The sequence below is a fragment of the Mesoplodon mirus genome (genome assembly GCF_964341445.2).
Source record: "Mesoplodon mirus genome assembly, chromosome: 5".
Classification (NCBI taxonomy): Eukaryota; Metazoa; Chordata; class Mammalia; order Artiodactyla; family Ziphiidae; genus Mesoplodon; species Mesoplodon mirus.
The window spans coordinates 85,677,038-85,700,917 of NC_138980.1; the positions used below are offsets into that span (position 1 = coordinate 85,677,038).

The window sequence follows — 23,880 nt, forward strand, 5'->3', positions numbered from 1 at the left end:
TATTTACGTTTAATATGTTCATTTATCTAGGAGACCCAAAAGAACCCACAGATAAACTAGCAGGAACTAATAAGACGGTTCAACAAGGCACACACATACAAGATCAATAAATTTTAAAAATCAATCAGGCTCCTCTACACTGGCGATAATAAATTAGAAACTGTAAAAGAAAATAAGAAAAAAAGAAGATCTAAAAAGAGTCACAAGAGCCATATAAATTATTTAGAGCTAAGCATACGTAAAAGTAAATATAACTAACAAACTGAGTACGACCACTTAAACTCCGCCCAACCCAAGGATTAAAAAACGCCTGTTCTTACTTTATGAGAACAGGCCCTCTTCGTAAGTAGCAGATCAGTAAGTGAGAGTGAATCAAAGAAACACAGCATTTGAAAAGTCAGCTAGGCCAAGCCTCTCGATCGCACAGACAGAAGCTGAAGCCCAGACAGGTTGAGTTCCTTGGTAAAGGGCCCAATGTCCTGACTCAAGGACTAGCATTTTTCACTCATTCGTAAGATACAATCAAATTCAGTACCTTGGAAAGAGATGGGAAAAATGAAGAAATCAATTATATAGTTACTCATCTTTAAGTACAGAAATAGCCGTGACAAAATTACAGGTATTGAGGGAAAATTGAAGCGCAGAGTTTAAAATGTCAATAATCCACAGGGAAACTGGAGACCATTTAAAATATTCATATTAAATCTCTATATAAGACATTAAAAGATCTCCAATCAAAATGTTCATTTTATAATAGATATGGTATGATACAATTTATAATAGATGTGGTATGAACCTTTCCCTTTCACGGGAAAGGTCCGGCTGGGAAACAGGAATTGTTCTTGAAAACGGGGCCTGTGCTATTGCAGACACTGTGCTGTACCTAGGTCAACAGAATGCTCCGATGTCATCACTGAGGTCACAGAATCCTGCTGTGCGCCTGGCAACCTTGGAAACTTAACAGCCCTGGTGAGCACTAGGCAGCACTGCTGGTTCACTAAGTGGTACAAGTTTTTCAGCCATTTAGGAGACTTGACTATTTTTATTTGTATTGAATCATTTCAACGGATTGCCCAAGAGCCAACAAGGGCCAGCCTGTAGGGAAGAGGAGGAGTTGGACATCTCTTGAGGCATCTTCTAAGGGAGACTTCTAGTTGGTACGATGAAACGGCGACAAAAGAGGAAACACCTGGAAAATGAAGAGTCCCAGGAAACTGCCGAGAAGGGAGGAGGTATGTGGGGGGCAACTTGACTGGGGCACATGGGTTTCTGCCAAACTGAACCTTCTCTAGGGAGAGGGGGACTGAGAACGTGTCACCTGTGAAGCAGGGAGCGAGAGACCTTGTCTCACTGATGCTGCCGTATCCATCCGGAGGCTCCCTGTGGTGTGAGACGGCACAGAACGGCCAGATGTCCCCTGGGAAATGGAAGGTCAGCTCCGCTGCTCTGAGGACTCTCTCCTGGGGCTGCCGGGCCTGGACTCACAGCAGGCTGCATCCTGCTTGCACAGACCTAGAGGTGCAGCTTTTCTCAGTCCCCGATTTCTCTCTTATTCTCTTGCATCTTTCCCTGGGGTCATGAGGTGGGGGATGTGAAGGATGCAAGGATGCTGAGAGAGACCCATGAGTTGCTTGGCCTCTTTTACCAAAGTGGAAAGAGAAGCCCCATGAGTTGAAGGCCCTGTTGAAAAGTATCTTGACCAGTGGAATGCAGTTCGAAAGAAGATAGTTTGTCTAGGGATGGTGTCATATTGAAAGCAAGGAGGTTTTATGCCTTCAACAGGAACAATTTCCCAAAGGAGACCAAGGGAAGGGAAGGGCTTTCCAGAGACTGAGACCGCGTGGGCAAGGGTGAGAAATGTCCTCAGGGTCCTGCAGGGAGCTCTGAGAGCCACGGGCCACGTGGTGCCTGCGTGCATTAAATGTAGGCGAGTAGCTTGCCCTGGGAGGGGGTGGTCACCCCAGAGATCCAGCTAGAGGTCTCTGCCCCAGATTAGAGCCCAGTAGCTCCTACCAGGCCCAGGGCCCTGGAGACTGTAGGATGGGCCCTGGGAATGGAGCTCTAGACAGCAGGCAGATTTTCAGGCAGTGGCTGGGACAGGCTGGGGAAGGCAATGACTGCCCCTGACCATTCAGAATATTTTTCTCTATGTTCCTGTGTGTGTGTGGTGGGGGGGGGGGTGGCGGAGGGGGTAGTGCCGAGAAGAGCAGGATGAATGGGGGTAGAGTGCTTATCAGATATAAACTCTGCGTGGTACAGTTCTTGTCACCCTGCCTGGACCTGGGTGACACTCGGTGTATGTAAGAGTGTATACAGAACTCTTGTTAGGGGTGTTTTATGAGACAGTAACTCATACACCCATGTACACTCTGATACAGCAAAAATATCACACACCCCACATAGAACTTCCGTATGAAACCACACACAGCACATGGAGGTATATACACGCATCCCTCCTGTACTACGTTCTCATACAACCCACCTGTATCACAATCCTCTCCTCCAACACCAAACGCTGGAGATGAGATATGTATATAGACACACACACTATATATATAGGACACACACACACTATATATATATATGTATCTCCTCAACTCTCGCACACACACAGCTAACTTCAGCCATCGCTAAATACCTCTATAAGAACCAGTCACGTATCATACACACCACACTTGTAACACATTCTTGAGTAATGCCAGACCCGCTTTGTACAAACCACAGTAAACCACAGTCTCACTAACCCATGTCAGGGTTGCCAGATAAAATATGGGCTATCCAGTTCAATTTGAATTCCAGATAAACAACAAGTAATTTTTCAGTATCAGTATGTCCCAAATATTTTATGGGCCATACTTACACTAAAAGTAAGTACGACCAAATACTGCATGGGAATACTTACACTAAAAAATTATTCTGGGTTTATCTGAAACTGAAATTTAACTGGGTGCCCTGTATTTTTCTTCGCTTAGTCTGGCAACCCTTATATACTTACCACCAGCTCAGGTATTATATATTTATTGTATTTTTGTTTAGTGTGTGTCTTCCCCTACTAGAATGTGCAGCGTTACCAGAGACTACAACAATGCAAGAGTGCCGGATACACAGGAGTAGCTGCTTACTGAATCTTGGTGAATGAATGAATGAACACACACCATAAATACAAGCCACACCATGTAATGAGGAAAAGTTACATGTCCCAGAATTCCTGACTTGTGAACAGAAACCATGCACACAAAGGCCACAGACACAGATAAGACACATCTCCACCGTGCTCCCCATGCCAACCCCACACTTACCACAGACTTAACTGATACACATCACTCACTCTTCCCACATACTCACGGTCACCACCGAGGCCTACATTACCAACAAGACAGTGACAGAGTAAGTACTGATTTGAATTAAATACTGGAGTATCCACTGGGAACCACACTCTCAACTGTGTGTATTCACTGCACCTGACACGTGCCAGACACTCGGTAAGTATTTGTGGACAGAGGACTGATGAACCCACCCTGAGCCTTTCATTCCTCCCTCAGGAATCTCGAAGTCACAAGAGGATCCCCCTCAGCTTGGATCCACTGTGGTGGCCAAAGGCTGCAGCCCAGAGGCAGGGGAGGTCTCCTCTGCCTCTACATACTTCTCCTGTGCTTCTTCTCCGCGCAAGCTCATCTACGCTGGTAAGGGCGCGGGGCTCCTCAGGTGAGGGGGTGCTTGGCTGTGAGGCAGGAGGCACACAGATCCCAGGGAGGCTGAGAGGAAACCCAGGGTCATCAGAGGTGATGAGGGCTCTCTGGAGGAGCCTGGGCAGGATGGCTGAGCTGTTAGGAGGGTGTGGATCCCAGCTGAGTCTGGGGGGGCGGTGTGAATATCAGTACTACCATGGTGGGGAAGTCAAGGAGCAGGGGCCGGAAAGGTCTGGGCTTGAGGTGGAGGGAAGAGGGACCAGATTAAGCATCTTCAGAGGAAAATGTAGGGTTTGTCTTTGCCTTTGCTTCCAGAGAAGGACAGAGTCCTCCATCATAGACCTCCAGCCTCAGAGCAGCACCATCCAGCTCAGGTCCACACAGCTCACACATACATCTGACTTCCAGGCAAAGCCTTTCTCAGTGCACACAGAAACCCCAAGCACCACAGCCCCATTCCACGAGTATGCACCACCAATATTCCCAAACTCACACTCCTCGTCATACACGCATCCATCCGCATCCCTCACATACCACAGCCCTCACCACTGTACTCCACACCCCTGCACACAGACACCGCTCCAGTATCCCTCAACACGCAGATGAAAAGCCCACAGATGACACCAGATACACCACTGCGTCCTACGGCCAACAGACACCAAGCTCACGACATAGCTACCTCATGCAAATGTCCCTCTCTCGTCTACCACACCTGCTCCCTCAGCTTCCGGCATGGCCCATGCATTTTATTATGGTTTTAATTTCCTTTTTCAGGAATCCGGAGATCACATCGAGACACTGCCCAGCCTAAAACACCCCTAGCCCAGGTTCAGGAAAAAGGGGAGACTGCTCCCCCATCACACTGTGTCTCCTCCTCACCCTCTTCACCCTGTAAGCACGATCTGCACCCAGACAAAGAGGAAAGGGGCATGAAAATATACTACATGCAGGTACAAGTGAACAAGGGTGTAGCTGTCTCCCGGAAGACAAAGAAACCCTTGGAGTTGCCTGAAAACCAGCTGACGACAGAAGAAGTGACCCTTCCTGAGGATGCGTGCACAGTAGGCACTTACCCCTCTGATGTGTCCACCGAAAACCTCCTGTCTGACAGTGAGCCCACTGGGGAGGAGAAAGAGTATGAGGAAAGGGCAGAGCCGGGCAGCCCACCAGGGTCCCCTGCAGTCCAGCAGAGACCCAGGGCCAAGACACCGGACTGGATGGTGACCATGGAGACCGGCTTCAGGTGCATGGCCTGCTGCCGGGTCTTCCACACCTTGGAGATCCCCCAGCAGCACGTGAAGGGCGGCGTCCTGGAGGGCTTCAGCTGCCGTATCTTTCATCTCAACATGGCCCAGTGGATGGGCAATGTGGAATCCGAGATCACCCCGAGGAGGAGGACGAGGATGAGGAGGAGGAGGAGGAGGAGGAGGAGGAAGAGAAGCTAGAAGGCCCCAGCCCGAAGAGTCCCCGCAGGCGGGGTCTTTTCTCTCTTTTGAGTTCCACACAGCAACTGAGCTTCATGGGACAGAAGATCCTGGAGACGGTGTGGCCTTGGAAGAGGTAAGGCTTGAGGCTGGCACTCTTCTGAGCCTATGTCACGAGGGCCCAGAGGAGTCTAAGGGAAGGGGCTGCACACATGTGCTGGTTTACCTAATGGCTCTGCAGTTGCATCAACTTGGGACACACCCAGCACTTCCAAAGGAATTGAGCTCTGTTGACTTCAACAAGACGGTGGAGCCTTTTTCTAGTTTTCTCAGGGTCTGCACGATGGACCTCAACTCTTAGAGGACGTACTGCCAGCAGCTCCTTGTCGGCAGAGAGAGCCAGGAGTGGTCTGAAGAGAGGACAGGGGCCCTTGCAGGACCAGAACTTTGAGGTCTGAGAGCCTTGGGCCTGAGCTGAGATCTCACCCTGACCACTGGACCTAGCCTTCTGTGACAAAGGGGAATATGAAAGAGAGTCACGTGGAAATGAGGTCCCCCGAGATATGGAAATGTTCCAGAACCTTCGTTGCGTGGTAGTTGATCTGGATCCAAGCACACTGTGGTGTGTGTGGCTCTGAGCATTAAGGCAACGCTGGAGGGTAACCCTGACCAGCAGAGCTTGGAGTGCTTCTTGTCTCTTCCTGTTCTACCTCAGTTGTTTTATCCCTTCCAGGGAGAAGAAAGGACCCTCGGGATAGTTGGTAGTAAACCAGGGTATATCCTCCCTCAAGGGGACCCGGCCTGCCCTTCATTCAAGATGCTCTGGAAATGGGAACTGACTCATGTCATCGAATTGGCTGAGGGAGCACAACTCCCATGTTGATTCCGGTCAGACATGTTCATCAAACCTAGAGCTTTTCTCCTGATTTAAATCAAGTAGGGTATTAGTAGACTTCCCATTTATTTCAGCCCTAGAGATAGCACATGAGCAAATATAAAAAATCTCTGTGTATCAAAGCATTCTAATGAGCCCTTTCATTTTGCTGTTCATTGTGAAAAACATGCTCACTTTATTTCTGCCAATGAAGTGTTTCCACTTAACCAATGATGCCCCACGATCCCATTAGCCTCACTGAATTTAGGGAGCCCATTATGATGACATAATTTCCCTCTCATTCCTGGCCTGCAGAGAAGAGCAGCTACAGAGCATTCCAAGACTGCTAACGCTCCCCTCACCAATACGTTTCTTAAACCTCTGGCAAAGGAAGTGTCCTCTGAGCCCTCCCAGGGCACATAGGGGGTTTGGGTGAGCAGATCTTATGTGATAAATCCACTCCAGTGGTCTGGCATTCCTATGCCTTTGTAAACCTTCTACAGCGGTGGTTCTCAGCTGGGGACACTTTTGGTCCCCCCTCCCAGGAAATATGTGGCAGTGTCTTGAGACTTTTTTCTTTAAGGAGCTGTGTTATGAATGAGCCCCACGTGGCTGGTGCACACAGATGTATCAAGGCACTTTTTTTTTTTTTTGCGGTACGCGGGCCTCTCACTGTTGTGGCCTCTCCCGTTGCGGAACACAGGCTCCGGATGCGCAGGCTCAGCGGCCATGGCTCACGGGCCCAGCTGCCCCGCGGCATGTGGGATCTTCCCGGACCGGGGCACAAACCCGTGTCCCCTGCATCGGCAGGCGGACTCTCAATCACTGCGCCACCAGGGAAGCCCTCAAGGCACTTCTTATTGTTACAACTAGGGTGGCAGGGAAGAGTATGTGCCACTGGCCCATCTTACATTGCACAGGACAGCTCCCAACAACAAAGAGCTATCCAGTTCAAAATGTCAGTCATGCCAACGTCAAGAAATTTTGCTACGACATACTTAGAAAGTTCTGGCATTTTGACTTTAGCATACGCTAACTTTGGGTACAGGTTTCAGTCATTTGAGCAAACTGTTGAAGGCATTCCCAGGTAGCCAAGCTAACACGCTGAGTCTGGAATGGGTGTTGAGTGCACTCGTATCAACAAATCCAGCCTAACCCAATATTACATTACTCCCACCTGCTTCAACACCTACAAAATCCACACACATTATTTCTCAGGTTTCTATTGATATAAATTATAAAATTCCTTATTTTAGCAGATATTGTCTCCTCATGGTCGTCCTTTATACCTGGTGGGTACCCACCCCTTCCCTGCTCCCGTCCCCATTTCAAGGACTCTAGTCTGATTACTAGGTCTGGAAAAACGAGAGGTAGTGGAGGCAAGTCTTGAGGATCCAGTCCCCTGCAAGGAAACTATCTCAGAGTAGAGGCAGACTTCCTTCTAATAGCACAGCAGGCTCAACTAAGAGGTCACAGGTCAGAGGTCACAGGCCTCAGCTTTGTTGGAATCTGCCCATATATTTCCACCTCAAATTTCCAGGATTCTACTCCTTCCCACTGATGCCCTATGACATAAGAGAATCTACAAGGTTGTGAATCAATGTGTTGTCATTCAGCCACTGACTTTGACTTTGGATCCCCTTAAAAAAATAAATAAATAAAAAGGAAGGAAAGATAGAAATGCTGATTATAACAAGTCCCCCAAAGTGTTGCTATGTAGCCAAGCTCAAAGCTAAGACAGAAAATCCCCAACGGTAAAAATAGATTTCGAGCTCAAGCTATCAACTGGGAGTTGAAGCTGAAGGCCCTACAAAGGCCAATGGAACTGGATACAAAGCTAAAGATTTAGTCTTTAGCATAGATGGGAGTCAAGGTTAGAGGAAGCCATGCACTGGGAGTGAGTTGTGAACTACTCAACACTAAGAATGGAAGAGCAGCTCTTTCATTGAATGTGAAGAAAGAAACAGGTAGTCCCTAGTTGCTACCACTGTCTTTGAACCAAACTAAAGAACAAGGTCAACCAGAAGGGCAGATATGAGAATCAAAAAGGAAACCTCTCTGGAATCCTCACTGAACCAAGTCTAAGTTCTGCTCTACTTGTGGTCTTTCACTTACAGAGACAAACCTTTTGGGCTTACCACAGGGATCAACAGACTTTTTCTCTCAAGGGCCAGAAAGTAAATATTTTAGGTTTTGTGGGCCATCAGTGCTCGTCACAACCACGGAACACTGTCAGCACAATGGGAAACACTCAAAGATGGTAAATAAATGGATGGGCCAATAAAGAGCTTTTATGTTCCAATAAAGCTTTAAAGGCAATGAGCCAGGCTGGGCTCACAGGAGGTAGTTTTCCAGCCCTTGACTTAACTCACTAAACTACAAATTACCTTGAGAGTTGGTGGTTTGATATCTACCAAACCAAACAAGAAAGCCCTAGGATTTCTGACATCTAATGCAATGCAATTTGAGGTAGCATGGACTTTACATACACATGTGAAGGTGTGGTCTAGGAAACCAATCTTGGAAACCTGCCTCTCACATTAAATACATCTTTTGCTGAGTAAAGCCCTTTAACCAAGTAAGTGTTAAACATCAGTGAAATGACTAAGAAGTAGGAAATGGTATGCAAACCTCCTCCTTAACAACTTGTTCCCATCATTCGAGGTTTCTTCCCTATGCACATTTTTCCTTAGGGAATCGTTGATAAATTTTACCTCTAAAACTGACCTATTTCCACTCTCTATCTTCAGGATTTGCCCAATCACTGTTACTTTGTAAACAAGTTTAAAAAGTTTTTTGGGGGGTAAATTCCTTTTTTCCCACAGCTAATGGTTCTCTGTGTCATAGTGTCTGGAACGACCCAGCTACTTCTCCAGTCAGACCAAGCACTTGAAAGGACAAGCCGGTACCCCGAGCTATCCATCCATTCACCCAGTAAGGAAGCCTGATGAGGAGAACTAGGATGTGTAAATTTCTACTGTTGGGATTAAAACAGAATATTCTGGGCTGCATGGATTTATCCTAAACTTCAAATGCATTAATTATAAATATACTGTTACACTGACTAATATTCTGTATCTTTGAATAACCATATACATTTTTTCTTTTTATAACTGATTTCTAGAGGTCTATTCCTTAATTTTGGCCATATATATGTATACCTCATGATGGTAGGATTTCTTACTGTGAGGGATTAATATGTTCTTAGTAATTTTTAATATTATATTTTACATTATTTTACTACCTATGTTACTATAAAAATAACAGTATTTTACTGGAAAATTGATGCTCAATGAAAAATTTAAAATATGGAAGTTCAATGTGGAAAAAATCCCTGAAAATCTTGCCACTGTTTACATAAGGGTGAATATCCCTTTACAGATGATAGGATGCATTAACACACACACATACATGTTTGATTAAGGTATGTGATGTACCTACCTAAAATACATTCAACTGTTACATGCTTCTGTCATTAAGTTTAAGCCATCATTTTAACAGATCTGTTATTACATATCTTAAAATATAAAGACATTCCTATTGAATATTTCACTTTTACAAAATTTAGTAACATTGACATGCTACTCACCTTTTCTATTTGAATTTCCTAATTATAAGGTCCTATTCTATGATTTCTATATCAAAGGGACGCACGTTCTATGTTTTGATATGTACTTAGCAACTTCACTTTCAAAATCAATTTTTCAATCCACCGCTAGGAAAAAGTGTGCAAGTCAGTCATTGAATAAATATGTTTGATGAAATTACCAAATTTCAACAAGTAATTTTTTTCTTTTTATCTCAGGCCAGAGAGGAGTAAGGAGATAGAGAACTTGACAAAAGTAATCTACTTCAAACAGCCTCTTTTCTCTACTTAAGAAGTCTTGATGAAAGTAATGCTAAAACCCTTGGGAGACAATCACATCAAAACCTAGACGGAAATGTGGTGAATAAGAAACCAACGATCAGTTCATTTACTAAGAAATGTTTATCCTCTGTCACTGTCATTAGTAACTCTTTCTGACACTTAAACCTCTGCCTTGACATTCTTGAAAAAAGGGTCAACAGTATGTTTTCTGTATTGCAAGATGAACAATCCATTTTCAGTAAGTCTATACTGTCACAAAAGATAACCAAATTTGTACTGTATAAGATTCACAGAATATTAGATAGACAAAGTCCAAGATAAGATCCAACTTGAAGCGAGGCTGGGGGGAGACAAATGGAGCTAATCATAACAGGACGATGCCACATTAATATTACAAATTGCAATACGGAGTGGTTTTCTAACACTTCAAATTTTTGTCTCCCTGAATTACTTTTAAGGCCAGATTTAGGTTAACTGCTCTGAATACAAATTTTTATGAAATTCTGGAGGGGATTGCAACATAATTTTCAAAGTTTTTCCTCATTCATTAACTGAACAAATATCGAGCACCTACAAAGTAGCTGACAATGTTCAGACTGTAGATTCAGAACAAACGTCGCTGCATTCGTGGAATTTACGTTGTAATGGGCATAAATTTGGGCATGTTCATCATACTTTTGTACAAGGCCTGCTAAAACTCACACTAAGGCTTCTCCCCTAATATTTAATAGAGGTCAAAGTTCAAACTTACTACACCATTTACCAGAGTTCTCTGCCGTGTGGCCTCCTGACTACTGGGACATGTTGAGCTATGGCTGAAACACCGACTTTAATGAAACAAATGATTTTTTTTTCTTTTGAACTTGATGACTGGAAGAATTCACATGACACCTGAGTTGTTTTTGTTTTTGTTTTAATCATTTTATGGAACTTTTTTCGTGTGTGGGCTCTCTGATGGTCTTACCACTCCTATCACTTTTATAGGATTTATCAGCAGCATGGATTCTGTGATGAACTGTTAGATTGGAGCGCCAACTGAAGCTCTTACCACAGGTCTCACACGTGTAAGGCTTCTGCCCTGTGTGCACTCTTTGATGAGACTGTAGCTGTGAAGACCGACTGAAGACCTTACTGCATCTGTCACATCTGTACGGCTTCTCTCCAGTGTGGACGCTTTGATGAAGCTCAAGACCTGAGGCCTGAATCAAGTGCTTCCCACACTCCCCACACTTATATGGTTTCTCTCCTGTGTGGACCCTCTGATGCATGTCGAGGTTCAGGCTCCACTTGAAGCCCTTCCCACACTCCTCACATTTGTATGGCTTTTCTCCAGTGTGGACTTTTTGATGGGCTTGAAGGTGTGAACTCCGACCAAAGCACTTCCCACACTCTTCACATTTGAATGGTTTTTCTCTGCTCTGGACTCTCTCATGGGCCAGAAGATTTGAGGCCTGCCTAAAGACTTTCCCACACTCCTCACAATTATACGGTTTCTCTCCGGTGTGGATTCTGCAATGAATTTTAAGATCTGCTCTACGACTGAATCCCTTCCCACACTCTTCACATCTGTATGGTTTCTCACCGGTATGGATCAGCTGGTGGATCTGAAGTCATGAACTCTGATTGAAGCCCTGCCCACACTCCTCACACTTGTAAGGTTTCTCTACACTGTGGGCCTTCTGATGGATTTGAAGATATGAACTCTGACTGAAGCCCTTCCCACATACCTCACATTTATAGGGCTTCTCCCCTGTGTGGACAACCAGGTGAACTTGATAATGGGAGTTCCTCCTGAAGCTCTTCCCACACTCATTACATTTGTACGGTTTCTCTCCTGTATGGACTCTTTGATGTGCCTGAAGGTTTGAACTCAGAGTAAAGCCTTTCCCACACACATTACATATGTATGATTTCTCTCCAGTGTGGACTCCCTGATGGGCCTGAAGACTTGAAGGCCGACTAAAGCCTTTCCCACATTCCTCACATTTGTAGGGTTTTTCTCCTGTGTGGACCCTCTGATGAATGTATAGATTTGAGCTACAAATGAAGCCCTTCCCACACTCCTCACATTTGTACGGTTTCTCTCCCGTATGGACTCTCTGATGGGACTGAAGGTGTGAATTCCGACTGAAGCTCTTATCACATGTGTCACATTTGAATGGTTTCTCCCCAGTGTGGACTCTCTGATGGTCCTGAAGGTGAGAGGCCTGACTGAAGGCCCTCCCACACTCCTCACAATTATAAGGTTTCTCTCCTGTGTGGACTTTACAATGAATAGTAAGTGCTGACCTACGACTGAAGCCTTTCCCACATTCCCCACATTTGAATGGTTTCTCTACAGTGTGGACTTTCTGAGGAGGCTGCAGCTGTGAGCTCTGACTGAACTCCTTGCCACACTCATCACACTCACTGTGTTTTCCTCCCACGTGAACTCTCTGATGAATATGAAGAACCGAGCTGTAACAGAAGCCTTTTCCACACTCACTGCACGTATGAGACTTCTCTTTTGAGTGTAATTGCTGGTGAAGATCAAAGGTGGAGAGATCGGTGAAGGTTTCTTTACATTCATTACACTGGTAAGGTTTTTGTCCTGTGTGAATCATAGTATTCTGATCCAGTGTAGAAACCCTCGTGCTATCTTTTCTATAATCACTGTAGCCGTAAGATTTTTGACCCTTGTGTACTCCATGAGCATCAAGGTGATGTGAAATCCAACTGATGGTGTCAACATCCTCTTTACACTGACACAGTTTATTTTTCATGGAAATTTGCTGGTGTCTATTCTGATAATTCTGTGACTCAGTCAATGAAGTTTTCCTCCAAGAATCCTGGGCTCTCAAAGTTGCAAACCTTGGATTTCCAGTACTACTGGGATCACCTGCTTTATCATTTAATATACGGTTCTCATCTTCAGAAATTTGAATAGAGTCCTGCCCCAATCTGGCAGGGGGAATCACCTTGTTTGTGGAACTGACAACTATTTATCATGGAGTCTTGGCATCTGGTTAAGTCATTTGCAATTTGTTGCCCGATTTGCCAGCAGGAAAGCTCTTCACGTGATCCTCTGTCTTGAACGGCCCTCAACTCACTTTGATTGTTTTCTTCTAGAAGGACAGAGAATTCAGAGATGTGGACATGTGAAAGCTTTGTTCAAAGATTCAAGATTTTACACTTAAGACACAGTATGAGACTTTAATGAACCTCAGGATGGTTCAGCTCATCTTTCGCACGACAAATGAAGTTCTCTGGTTTATATACTAACAGAAACCAAGAGGTGGTCTGTTAAACTCCCAAATACTTAGCATTAATGAAACCCATTTAAAACCAAATGACTACTCTGACATACTATTTAAATCATCTTTCAAAAATTACATGTCATTCCTACCATAACACAGTATCAATAAAGACAAGCATTTTGCTGTGCTCACAGCTTTAGCAGTGCCTAGCAGTTAGTCAGGGCTCAAGAAATGCATGCACAGGTGAACTCAGTTTGATTTCTAGGATTCTCTACAATTCTGAATCCCAGGTTAAGTTTGAACCAAGTCAGAGACGCGAAACAGCTTTTACAAGTCAGGTATCAGATACAGGAAAAGGACTGGAAAGTACAGTTTTGCTTAAGTTGAAAGGCTGCACCCGAGGCGGCAGCACACCAAGGGGGTTAGTGCTGAGGAGAATATGAAAGGGGCTAAAAACCGGGACTTCCCCGGTGGCACACTGGTTAATAATCTGCCTGCCAGTGCAGGGGACACAGGTTCGAGCCCTGGTCCGGAAAGATCCCACATGCCGCAGAGCAACTAAGCCCGTGAGCCACAACTACTGAGCCCACGTGCCACAACTACTGAAGCCCGCGTTCCTAGAGACCGTGCTCTGAAACAAGAGAAGCCACTGCAATGAGAAGCCTGCGCACCGCAACGAAGAGCTGCTCCCACTCACCACAACTAGAGAAAAGCCCATATGCAGCAACGAAGACCCAACGCAACCAAAAATTGATTAATTTTAAAAAAGGTTCTAAGAATCAGTGGGGTTAAAAAAAAGCATGAAGACCTGTGCACTGGATCCTTCTGAGGCATTTGTGCTGCCTAATATGTTCCTCCACTCCCCCTGCCAAGCAGGAGTCAAAATTTAGAGGCTAGGGAAGAATGCTGTCTCTTTAAAAACAGCATGGAAAATTTTTGGACACAGGTACATTGGTCTTTAACAAGAATGAGTTCCAAAGTGAAGAATGGGGTTTATGAGTGAGCTGGGAATAAATTCCACAGCCTGTGATAAGTATTGAGAAGAAACAGACTAGAAACTATTAAAGAATGATCAAAGCACTCAAGGTGACATTATCTAAAATGCCTTCTACAAGATACATACAAATGCACACACACACACACAAAATGTTTGCAGAGCTAACAAAGATCGATTTCTTATTAGTGAGGTGGGCTTTGGAGGAGGCAAATCGGACGCAGCGGGGCAAATCTTTTAAGGGAAAGGCTAACTCACCAGCTGGCTCTTTTCTGAGACCTGTTCTCCCCTGGTATAAGGGATAAGGAAATAGAAATTTCTTTCCTTCTATGGGAGGGTTACCTAAGAAGTAGACATAAGAATCCTCATTCAAAACAGTGTTTCCTCCCCAAATGAATTTGCTCTGCTACTAAGAGCTGAAGGAAAGTCACAGGGAAAGCATTTTACTCAGTTTGGTTGTAATTACAGGTTCTATACATATTTTTTGTGCAAGTTGACAAGGGCCAACTTGTACAGAAAGGCAAACACACACATACACACATCATGGGCACCTGAGAAGTTAGAATTAGGCTAGGAATTCATTTGAAGACAAAAAAACATTTGGCAATATCCCTTATTCACTCGGATTTGTTCACCGCCTACTAGCTATTTTCATGGAAGGCTAATTTCTCTACCCATTAACTCATTCGTTTATTCAAGAAATATTTAAGAGTTCCTGTCATGTACCAAGACTATGCTAAGCACTGAGGCCAGTGAGCAATAAACATATAACAGACCGAATTCCTCCTGCACTCCTGGATTACCCTCCAGTGGAAGAAAGAGAGGTGAGAAACAGGTGAACAAAATGTACATGAGTGAAACGCTTAGAGATAAAACAAGGCAGGGAAGAGAGAGTAAGAAAGAGAGGACTGTATTTTCCATAGGGTGGTCAGAGGACAGCCACCCCCTCATCTTTAAGGTGACTGACTGAAAGAAGTAGAGGCCTAAAAGATTACAGGTGAAAGAGTATTCCAGGCAGAGAGAAGGACAAGGAAAACGCTCTGTGGCAGAAGCATCCTTTGCAGGTCTGGAAAAGATAGGGTAAGAGGGAGGAGAGGTGATGTATTCAGGGAGGTGGTGGAGAACGAACAGCAGCCCACAGAAGGCTCTAGAAGCCACTTTCAGTGGTTTTTATTCTAAGTAAAAGAAGCCACAAGAGAATTTTGAAACAAGAACATAACCTGACTTAAAGTTACAAAAGATCACTTTGCCACCTAAAGAACAAACTGTGGGAGGAGAAGGGTGGCAACAGGTGACCAGTACAAAGACTATGCAATAATCCTGGAAAGAGATTTCCAACTGGGACCAGGTGGTGGACAGCACAGGGCTGGTGAGAAGCAAAACAGATAGAGAGCTAACCACAGGAACTCACGACTGTTTGGTTCTCACCTAAATTTCTATCTGGGTTGCTGAATTCATCAACCAAAGCCTCTCTTCTCTTTCTGTATGTTTTGTATCTCGTTTGAAGAATGAGAACGTGCAAAGTCACAAGTTAACATGAACGGGCTAGAGCTAAAGTTTACTAGAAATTTGAGTTCCAACTGCATATTCAAGGTATTGAAAGCTGTGTTTTTCAAACTTTGTATCACGACCCACTGAAGAAACAGCATTTATTTCACAACCTAGATACACAGGTAGAAAAGTATACATTACTAAAACAAAGCTTGAATGACCTATATCTAACCAATGTCTCTTTTCATGAAATCTGTTCCCACTGGCTCTCACACCACTCATGCCATCGCCCAGAGTTTCTGCTGCAATGTGTTGTACTCTTCCTAAGAAACTCTGATATTTTCTATACTATTTTATTTCATTAAAAAATCACACGTAGGACTCAATAAATTGGCATTATAATCCACTAATGGCAGGGAGGGAAATCTGAAAAAGAATACACAAGGTACAGCAAGATACTGTCGATTTACAGTTCTTTTACAAAATAATTGAAAAGGACCTGAAACACACTGTTTAGAAAGACCAGAGACATCCTCTCGTGTCCCACAGGAATTGCAAAAGTCTGGTCCCCAAACTCAGGGAACCACCTCAAGAGGCCCAAAGCCTTGAAACACCAGGGTCACAAAGACACGCGCAGAGAAAGGCTGTCCTCACCCACTGAGACCAGGTTCCGGAAGTTTTCCACCATCACATCCTGGTACAGCTTCCTCTGGGCCGAGTCCAGCAGCCCCAGCTCCTCCTCCGTGAAGGCCACGGCCACGTCCTTGAAGGTCACCGCCTCCTACGACAAACAACACCACCTCAATCTTATACCCAGTGGCCAGTGGAAGAGGGGCAGCCCCGAGGAGACGAGGAGGATGGGAAGTTGCTCCGGCTCCTGTGAGGTGTGCAGACTTCCCAGCACCCCATCCTTCCATCCTGCCAATGCCACACACTGACTTTCCTCAGCCTCACCGGACGTGCAGCTATGAAAGAGAAAGCTTTGTGTGTTTACCTGGGGCTCTCAGACAACTCATAAGTAAACTCCCTAGAATTCTAACCACTGGATCCTCAACTAAAAAGCTTTCACTGTTTAATTATTATTGCCAAGTGCCCCAGAAACAGTTACCAATTTAGTCCTGGCAGTATTTGATGGCACCTGCTTTCTCATTGAGGTGGGAACCAGCTGAGAAGGAGTGTTATAGGTGGAAATTAACCAAAAGGCCATGCCAGGTCTCTGAATGAAAACTCTCTCTTTCCCCGTTTCTGTCTTTCGCTTGAATGCAATACTCTGACTCCAGACCCTTGGTTTTCTGGGTGAGTCTGAGTTGGTTCCTCCTTTTTTCACAACCCCTATTCTTTATATTTAAAACAAAGATGAAACCAAGCACCTCTTTATACAATTGTTCTGAGCTGTCTATGCAGTGACAAGTGCTTTAAGTACCACTGGACTTTTTAAACTAAGGTCATGTATTACTCTGATTAGAAAAAAATATAAGATGGAAAAAGAAACATACCAGTAAATAAAATACACAAAGGGTCTGACTCAAGCATGGGGAAGACTGAATCTAACTCTGGTCGTGAGAAAACTTCTAACAATACATTATTTTTTCTGCGTGAAGCAGCCGTTTGATCCTGCTGTGCTCTGCCGTATTTGGATATTCTACCAAAAAACATCCAAAGCACCACATATAAAACATACCTCTTAAATTCTGAATACCTAAACCTACTACGTTAAGGGCAAAAAGGGGCAATATTCTTCAGAAGATATTTTGAGAAAAAGGTTAAATCAGGAACACTGTCACTGTAGTGCTCCTAAAACAGGAGAAGTCTTTAAACTAAATGTCTGTGCATAAAGAATAGTTTAAAAAATAGGTGCAGGGCTTCCCTGGTGGCGCAGTGGTTGAGAGTCCGCCTGCCGATGCAGGGGACACGGGTTCGTGCCCCGGTCCGGGAAGATCCCACATGCCGCGGAGCAGCTGGGCCCGTGAGCCATGGCCGCTGAGCCTGCGCGTCCGGAGCCTGTGCCCCGCAACGGGAGAGGCCACAACAGTGAGAGGCCCGCATACTGGGGGGGGAAAAAAAAAATAGGTGCATAAGTTTGCAGGAACATGATAAAGCAATTAAAAGTGAATGTTAGCTAGTATTAAATGAAAAAAACAATTTAAAACTGTATCTATGTTATAAATACAAATACACATCCATGAATACATATGATGAAGAGATTACAGAAATATAAAAGCAGCTAATTTGTAAGCAGGTAAGCAGTAGACTGGAAGATGTCCTTCATTTCCCTTAATTTTTCTTTTACTTGTAAAATAAAAAAAATGATGAAATAAAACAAAAATTAAAACCGAAACCAATTAAATTTAACAGGAATTTTAAAAAAGCACACATGGCACACTCAGGTCCTCATATGCTTAGACTCTCCTTGAAAGAGAAAACCCATATGGAACTATACCCAATATTTTGTAATAACCTATGAGGGAAAAGAATCTGAAAATATATGTATATATATGTATAACTGAATCACTTTGCTGTACACCTGAAATTAATACATTGTAAATCAACTATACTCCAATCAAAAAAAAAAAAAGAAAAAGAAAAAAAAAGAGGAAAACCTGTGTCCAATCTGAGTACAAAAATGGCGTTTTTAACAGCAAGAAAGGCAAGCTCTACTCACCTGGAATGTGCTCATTTTCTCTCTCCTTCTGGGGAAGTGCAGAGTCCTAGCAAGACAGACAGGGAAAGAAGAAGTCAATGGAAACTGGTTTAAAGAAAAAGAAGTCACTAACCCACGTGGTGCTCATTGTGAATTACCAAGGCTCCCAGTCCTCGGGGTGGCTACAGCTGATTATGCTTGATGAGCAGAGCCCCACGCAGATACCAGATGCCCCCGTGAACCCCCTCAGTGGCTGTGTGAGGAATGACCTGCCCAGCCATACACAGTGGCCCCCTCACAGTGTGCCTGCAGCTTCCACAGGGGTCATTCTTATTCTGGGTATGGTGTAAACAGAGACCATGTAAGTCAGAGTAGGTTTTGGAGTCAATATGCATGGGCTGTGATCAGGCTACGCCATTCACTAGCAGTGTCACCCTGGGCAAATTATTCACATCTCTTCGCCTCAGTTCTGTCCTCTGCCAGTGGGGGAGAACACGGGCATCCACCTCGTGAGATCGTCCTAAGGTAGGAGGCTCTGAGAACACCACTGTCAGGGTTTCTTATTTCTTAGCAACTGCGGTAAAGCAGATGATATTTTGGTTAGAAATTATCCTTAGAGATGTGATTTCTACCAACAGAAGCCTGTCAGACATGTGGAGGTCATACGTTGTTGCCCTGTTATGTGAGAGTCTTTAGACTTCTGAAAATCTCTGCTTGTCTTCCTCAAGATTTTGTGACTGCAACAATAATATTTAAATTGACATGGACAACTTTTTACAAAAGGTATAAAAATACGTTAAGTTTCTTTTTAAACAGGAAGTACCCTTTTGACAATTATGCACAGAGGTAAAGAGACCTAATAAAAGCCAGGATTCTGCAACAACAATAAAAAATAGTTTGACAGTCCATACCTAATTCAAATGAAAAAAGACAGGAATCTGAATTGTAATTATATCATTATAAATATAGGAAAGTTTAAGAAATAAATGGGAGACTTCCCTGGTGGTGCAGTGGATAAGACTCCACATTCCCAATGCAGGGGGCCCGGGTTCGATCTAGTACAAAAGATGGCAATGATTCCACTCCCCAAAGCTTGGGAGAGATATATCTTCACAACTTCTAACGACCTCCATTTTGACTCTACACTTGCTAGCTGTCTTCTGCTCAATTCAGGATTCTGAAAGGGGCCCTGACAGTTGACAATAATTAGTGGGGGAATAAAATCATTGGACTAAGTAGGGCTTTGGTGAATCCAGCTCAGTTTTATCTGTGACATCCAGCAGGGTCAATTTCCTCGGCCTCAGTTTCCAGAAAAGACCCTCTCTTGAGCTTCTCGAATTTTCACGTGCGTGTGAATTACTGCGGGATCTTGTTGGAATGCAGCCTCCTGGGCCCCCTACGCAGAAATTATAAATCAGAAGGTCTCGAATGGGGCTCAAGGCTGGGCATTTCTACCCAAGTGATGCCAATGCCGCTGGTTTGTGGAACACAATTTGAGTAGCACTGCAGTGTAACATCAGTCCCACAAAAAACAGCCTCCACTACACAGAAACATACACAAAGAGTAACCAGACAAAAAGGCACTAAAACATTAACAACTGTTATCTTTACATCCTAAAGTTACAGATAATTAAAATTTTTCTTTATGTATATATCTGCATTCTTCCATAATGATTATGCTACTTCTATGATATACATATTATTTGAAATAAAATAAATGACCCAGTTGAGAAAACTATCTTAAAAACTCATAAAATAGCCTAAACCTTGCTCTCAAGGTCCCCACAATTAAGTCCCAACCTACTTTCATGATATGATTCTAGCCAGTACCCTATGCTCAAAGAGAATATACCAAAGGGATTAGCAAACTCAGGTGCTGGACTCAAACTGCCTGGGTCCCAACCCCAGCTCTGCCTCCTACCATCTGGGTGAGGATGGGCCAACAGGGTTGTGTTCCCTGCCCCCAGCTCCTCATCCTTAAAGTAGAGAAAACAGCAGTACCAATTCACAGAGCCACTGCCTGATGGAAATGTGTTCATTTGCATAAAGCTTTTAGAATGGAAATCAGTGACCAAGGCTCAGTTATCATCGTTACCCATGTCCCATACGTTCTACAATTTATAGGAATACCTTAAGCAGAAGAATGCCAAGTCCTACTCACGTGGGGCTCTGTTGCCTCTTCCTCCGTGCAGTGCTTTTTGAGAAGCCAGGGCTGGGGAAGGAAAGGAGACTGTGAAATACCAGGGCTGTGTTTCCATCCCCACTAATTCATACCGCACCCGCTTCCGCCCCCGGACCAGCTAGAAGTCCTCTCCTTCCAAAACAGGCCAGGAGTCCAGGACAATTCAGCTTCCTGGGCTCACAGAATCCCGCTGCGAAATGGGTGCCTCCCGAATTAGCGTAGTATTAATACCAACAATGTATCAGGCAGTTGTAGACCTTTTACTTGTGCTATCTCGTTTCTTCTCACAACACTATACTAACAAGGCATTCCTTTTTCCCCCCTTTTACCGAACAGCAACGGAGGCACAGAGGAGTTAAGCAACTCACCCAGTGTGACGCCGTATGAAGCGGTAGGGCTAGCTCATAGGTGGGGGACGGGGTCAGGTTAGGGGTGAAGAAAACCGGGGAGACCCTCAAACCCAAGGAGGCACGACCTGAGCCCACCCCATCCCGGCTACGTTACCAAACGCAAAGAAGCTCCGCCCGCGGGACGTACATCACCACTCCAGGCCCTCAAACCTCCGCTTTTAGCCGCTCCTCCTCTTTCTCCCCAAATGAAAGGTCTGCAAAGGTTGGCCCCAGGCGCATGTCGGGGAAGCTTGAATGGGTCGTGAAGAGCGGACCTGAAACACCGTCATCAAGCAAAAAAACATGGCGGCTACGTGTCCTCCTGGGGCGGAAGTGCCTGCGACTAACCCGGAACTCCTGGACCACATTTCCCAGAATTCCGCGGGTAAACCTTTACAGCGAGGCCTTACTGTAGCTGCAGTATATGGGACTACACGAGTTTACGACCTCTGGACTACATGTCCCAGAATGCAAGGGTGGGTGCCGGGGTGTCTACCGGCAGGAGCTCTGGACTACATGTTTTCACTCTGGTTTTCACTTTCCGGAATCCCTGAGAAGGTCTCAGGCAGTCTTTCCGTTCTACTGTGTAGGCCTCAGAAGAGTGTAGATTCTGTTCATTGAAAGGCGTAACAAACTCAGTAGAATCTTGGACGTCTTCAAGAGGCTAAGCGACAGAAAAGCATTACCAGCCACGAAGGCTTCCTGGTAAACCCCAAAGAGTTTCACCATTGGAATAAGGGGAGAAGGAAACTGGGCTTTCTTTGGCAGGGACTGAAGCCAAACGCCAAAACACCTCATTCCCTGAAATTGTGTAAAGGTGAACGTGTTTTGTTAGCATCTTACAACCCGTGCAAAAGCAAGGGAAAAGCCTTTCTAGAGACAGACATCAACATCCTAGGTCTCAAGTTATTTCTGTAATTATAAAATCTGTGACATTGCTATTTGACCAAGTGAACTTTAAGGGGAAGAAAAAAGCATTACTTGACATACGGAGGGACACTTCACAGTCATAAAAGTTTCAAATTATCAGAAACTAATAACTTCAGCTGATACTTTATAAAGCAAAAATTGACAGAACCATGAAGAGAAACATTCAAATTCATAATTGGATCTGGAGATTGGAACACATACATAGAGGGAAATGTTGAGCCTTAAAAGCATATATTAAAGTAGAAAGGGGGGCTTCCCTGGTGGCGCAGTGGTTGAGAGTCCGCCTGCCGATGCAGGGGACACAGGTTCGTGCCCTGGTCCGGGAAGATCCCACATGCCGCGGAGCGGCTGGGCCCGTGAGCCATGGCCGCTGAGCCTGCGCGTCCGGAGCCTGTGCTCCGCAACGGGAGAGGCCACAACAGTGAGAGGCCCGCGTACAGCAGGGAAAACAAAAACAAAACAAAACAAAACAAAATAAAGTAGAAAGGAAGTTGAAAATTGATTCAGAAAACATCCATTTCAGGAAGTTAATAAATGAATAATAAAACTGAAGAAGGCAGATGGAAAAATATAAGATCAGGTTAATGAAATACAAAATAAAGTAGATCCCACACACACCCACAAAACAGAAATTAAAGAAACAAACAAAACAAACAAAAAAAGATCATCCATAGTATAAACAAAGATTTTTTCAAAAATTTGTTCCAAATTCTTTCAGGAAAATATCCTCCAAGAACTATTCCTGACTTAAGCCAACATAGCACACAGGATTTCTTTCCACTACAAGTAAAGTGAAATCTTGGATATAGCATGATGAAATACGGTAACATGATTAAGTTTTATTTATTCACCTCCTGTTCCCTATGGCACCCTCCACTCCCTTCTCTACCCCGTAAGCTACCATTCTAATTTGTTTGATGTGTTTTCTTTTGGGTGTGTTCTTGTGCAAAATGTGCACTTGTGTATATTTTCAATTTATATAAATAATATTGTGTCATAAAATTCATTCTGGTGTTTATTTCCTTCATTCAGGAGTATATTTTTAAGATTCACCCATCCGGGCTTCCCTGGTGGCACAGTGGTTGAGAGTCTGCCTGTCGATGCAGGGGACGCGGGTTCATGCCCCAGTCTGGGAAAATCCCACATGCCGTGGAGCGGCTGGGCCCGTGAGCCATGGCTGCTGAGCCTGCACGTCCGGAGCCTGTGCCCCACAGCGGGAGAGGCCACAACAGTGAGAGGCCCACGTACCGCAGAAAAACAAACAAACAAAAAAAAACATTCACCCATCCATCTTATTTGTTTCATAGAGTTCCATTTTCTGCACCCACATTTTACCTGTACTCTTCCACCTGCCATGCCAATGATAATAAAATAAACGTCTTCTTACATTTGTTTATAGACGTATCTGAGAATTTCTTTGGAGTACATACCCGAGTGAAATTATTTCATAGCAAATGTGTATACTTTAATAATATAGCCAGATTGACTTCCTGAATGGCTACACCAGTCCAGATTACCAAAGAGTTGCATGTCAGGTTTTTGTGCAACCACTTACCTTCATTTGGACGACTCATCACCGTTTTGCTAGTGTATTAAATGTATAGGAGTATCTTGTTTTAGTTAAATTTCTCTGATTTCTAATAAGTTTGATCTTTTTTTCAAATGCTTGGTAGCTTCATCTATAAATGTCTACTTAAAACTTTTGCCCCACTTTCTAATGTGGATGCTATCTTTTTCTTCCTCATTTCTATTACATATTCTGATTATTAATACCTTTTCAGTTTTACCAATTACAAGTATCCTTTCCTAATTGGGCACGTGTTTCTAAAATTTTTCTATTGTGTTCTTCATGGAATAGAAATCTTTAATTATAAGATAATAAACCAATAATTTCTTAATATCTGTGCTTCTGAAACTCCTCAGGTGAAAAAATATATTTCTACCTTTTAAAAATTAACTTTCTAGACTTATCTTTCACATGTAGGTCCTTTAAATATTTTGGAGTCTATTTATGTACATTTTATTACATGGGATCCACTTTTATTTTTCTCCAAGAGAAATTCTTAAAAATAGTGATATTCATGGCTTGAAGATTCAATATTACAAAGATATCAGTAATCCTCACAATGATCTATAGGCTCAATCAAACCCCAATAAAAACA

The 23,880-nt window shown here is 44.0% G+C and overlaps 1 protein-coding gene and 1 pseudogene across 39 annotated transcripts in view; one reads left to right on the forward strand and one right to left on the reverse strand.

The window, feature by feature from the left end:
• The window catches only part of LOC309804101 (zinc finger protein 226-like), a 439,178-nt gene extending 416,236 nt beyond the window's left edge, over positions 1 to 22,942 (reverse strand). For 18 of the 38 annotated variants that reach the window (XR_014294058.1, XR_014294059.1, XR_014294060.1 and 15 more), the window contains exons 1-4: positions 20,904 to 22,933; positions 20,379 to 20,429; positions 18,239 to 18,284; positions 16,231 to 16,357 (exon numbers count right to left, since the gene is read on the reverse strand). Coding sequence is in view for 17 of the 38 variants with exons in the window: in XM_082621199.1 (XP_082477325.1) it covers positions 16,231 to 16,357; positions 18,239 to 18,284; positions 20,379 to 20,429; positions 20,904 to 20,938 (259 nt within the window). In the remaining 21 variants the exon portion in view is untranslated. Of the gene's footprint in view, positions 1 to 10,751; positions 12,960 to 16,230; positions 16,358 to 16,377; positions 17,624 to 18,238; positions 18,285 to 18,375; positions 19,614 to 20,347; positions 20,430 to 20,514; positions 20,878 to 20,903 lie in introns of those variants that run through there. The other 20 variants (XM_082621210.1, XM_082621209.1, XM_082621207.1 and 17 more) reach the window with 20 other exon arrangements.
• LOC309804104 (protein FAM170A-like) lies at positions 922 to 5,425 on the forward strand (annotated as a pseudogene). The gene is made up of 3 exons: positions 922 to 1,232; positions 3,543 to 3,683; positions 4,464 to 5,425. The product of its transcript is annotated as a protein FAM170A-like (transcript).
• Positions 22,943 to 23,880: the final 938 nt, after the last annotated feature.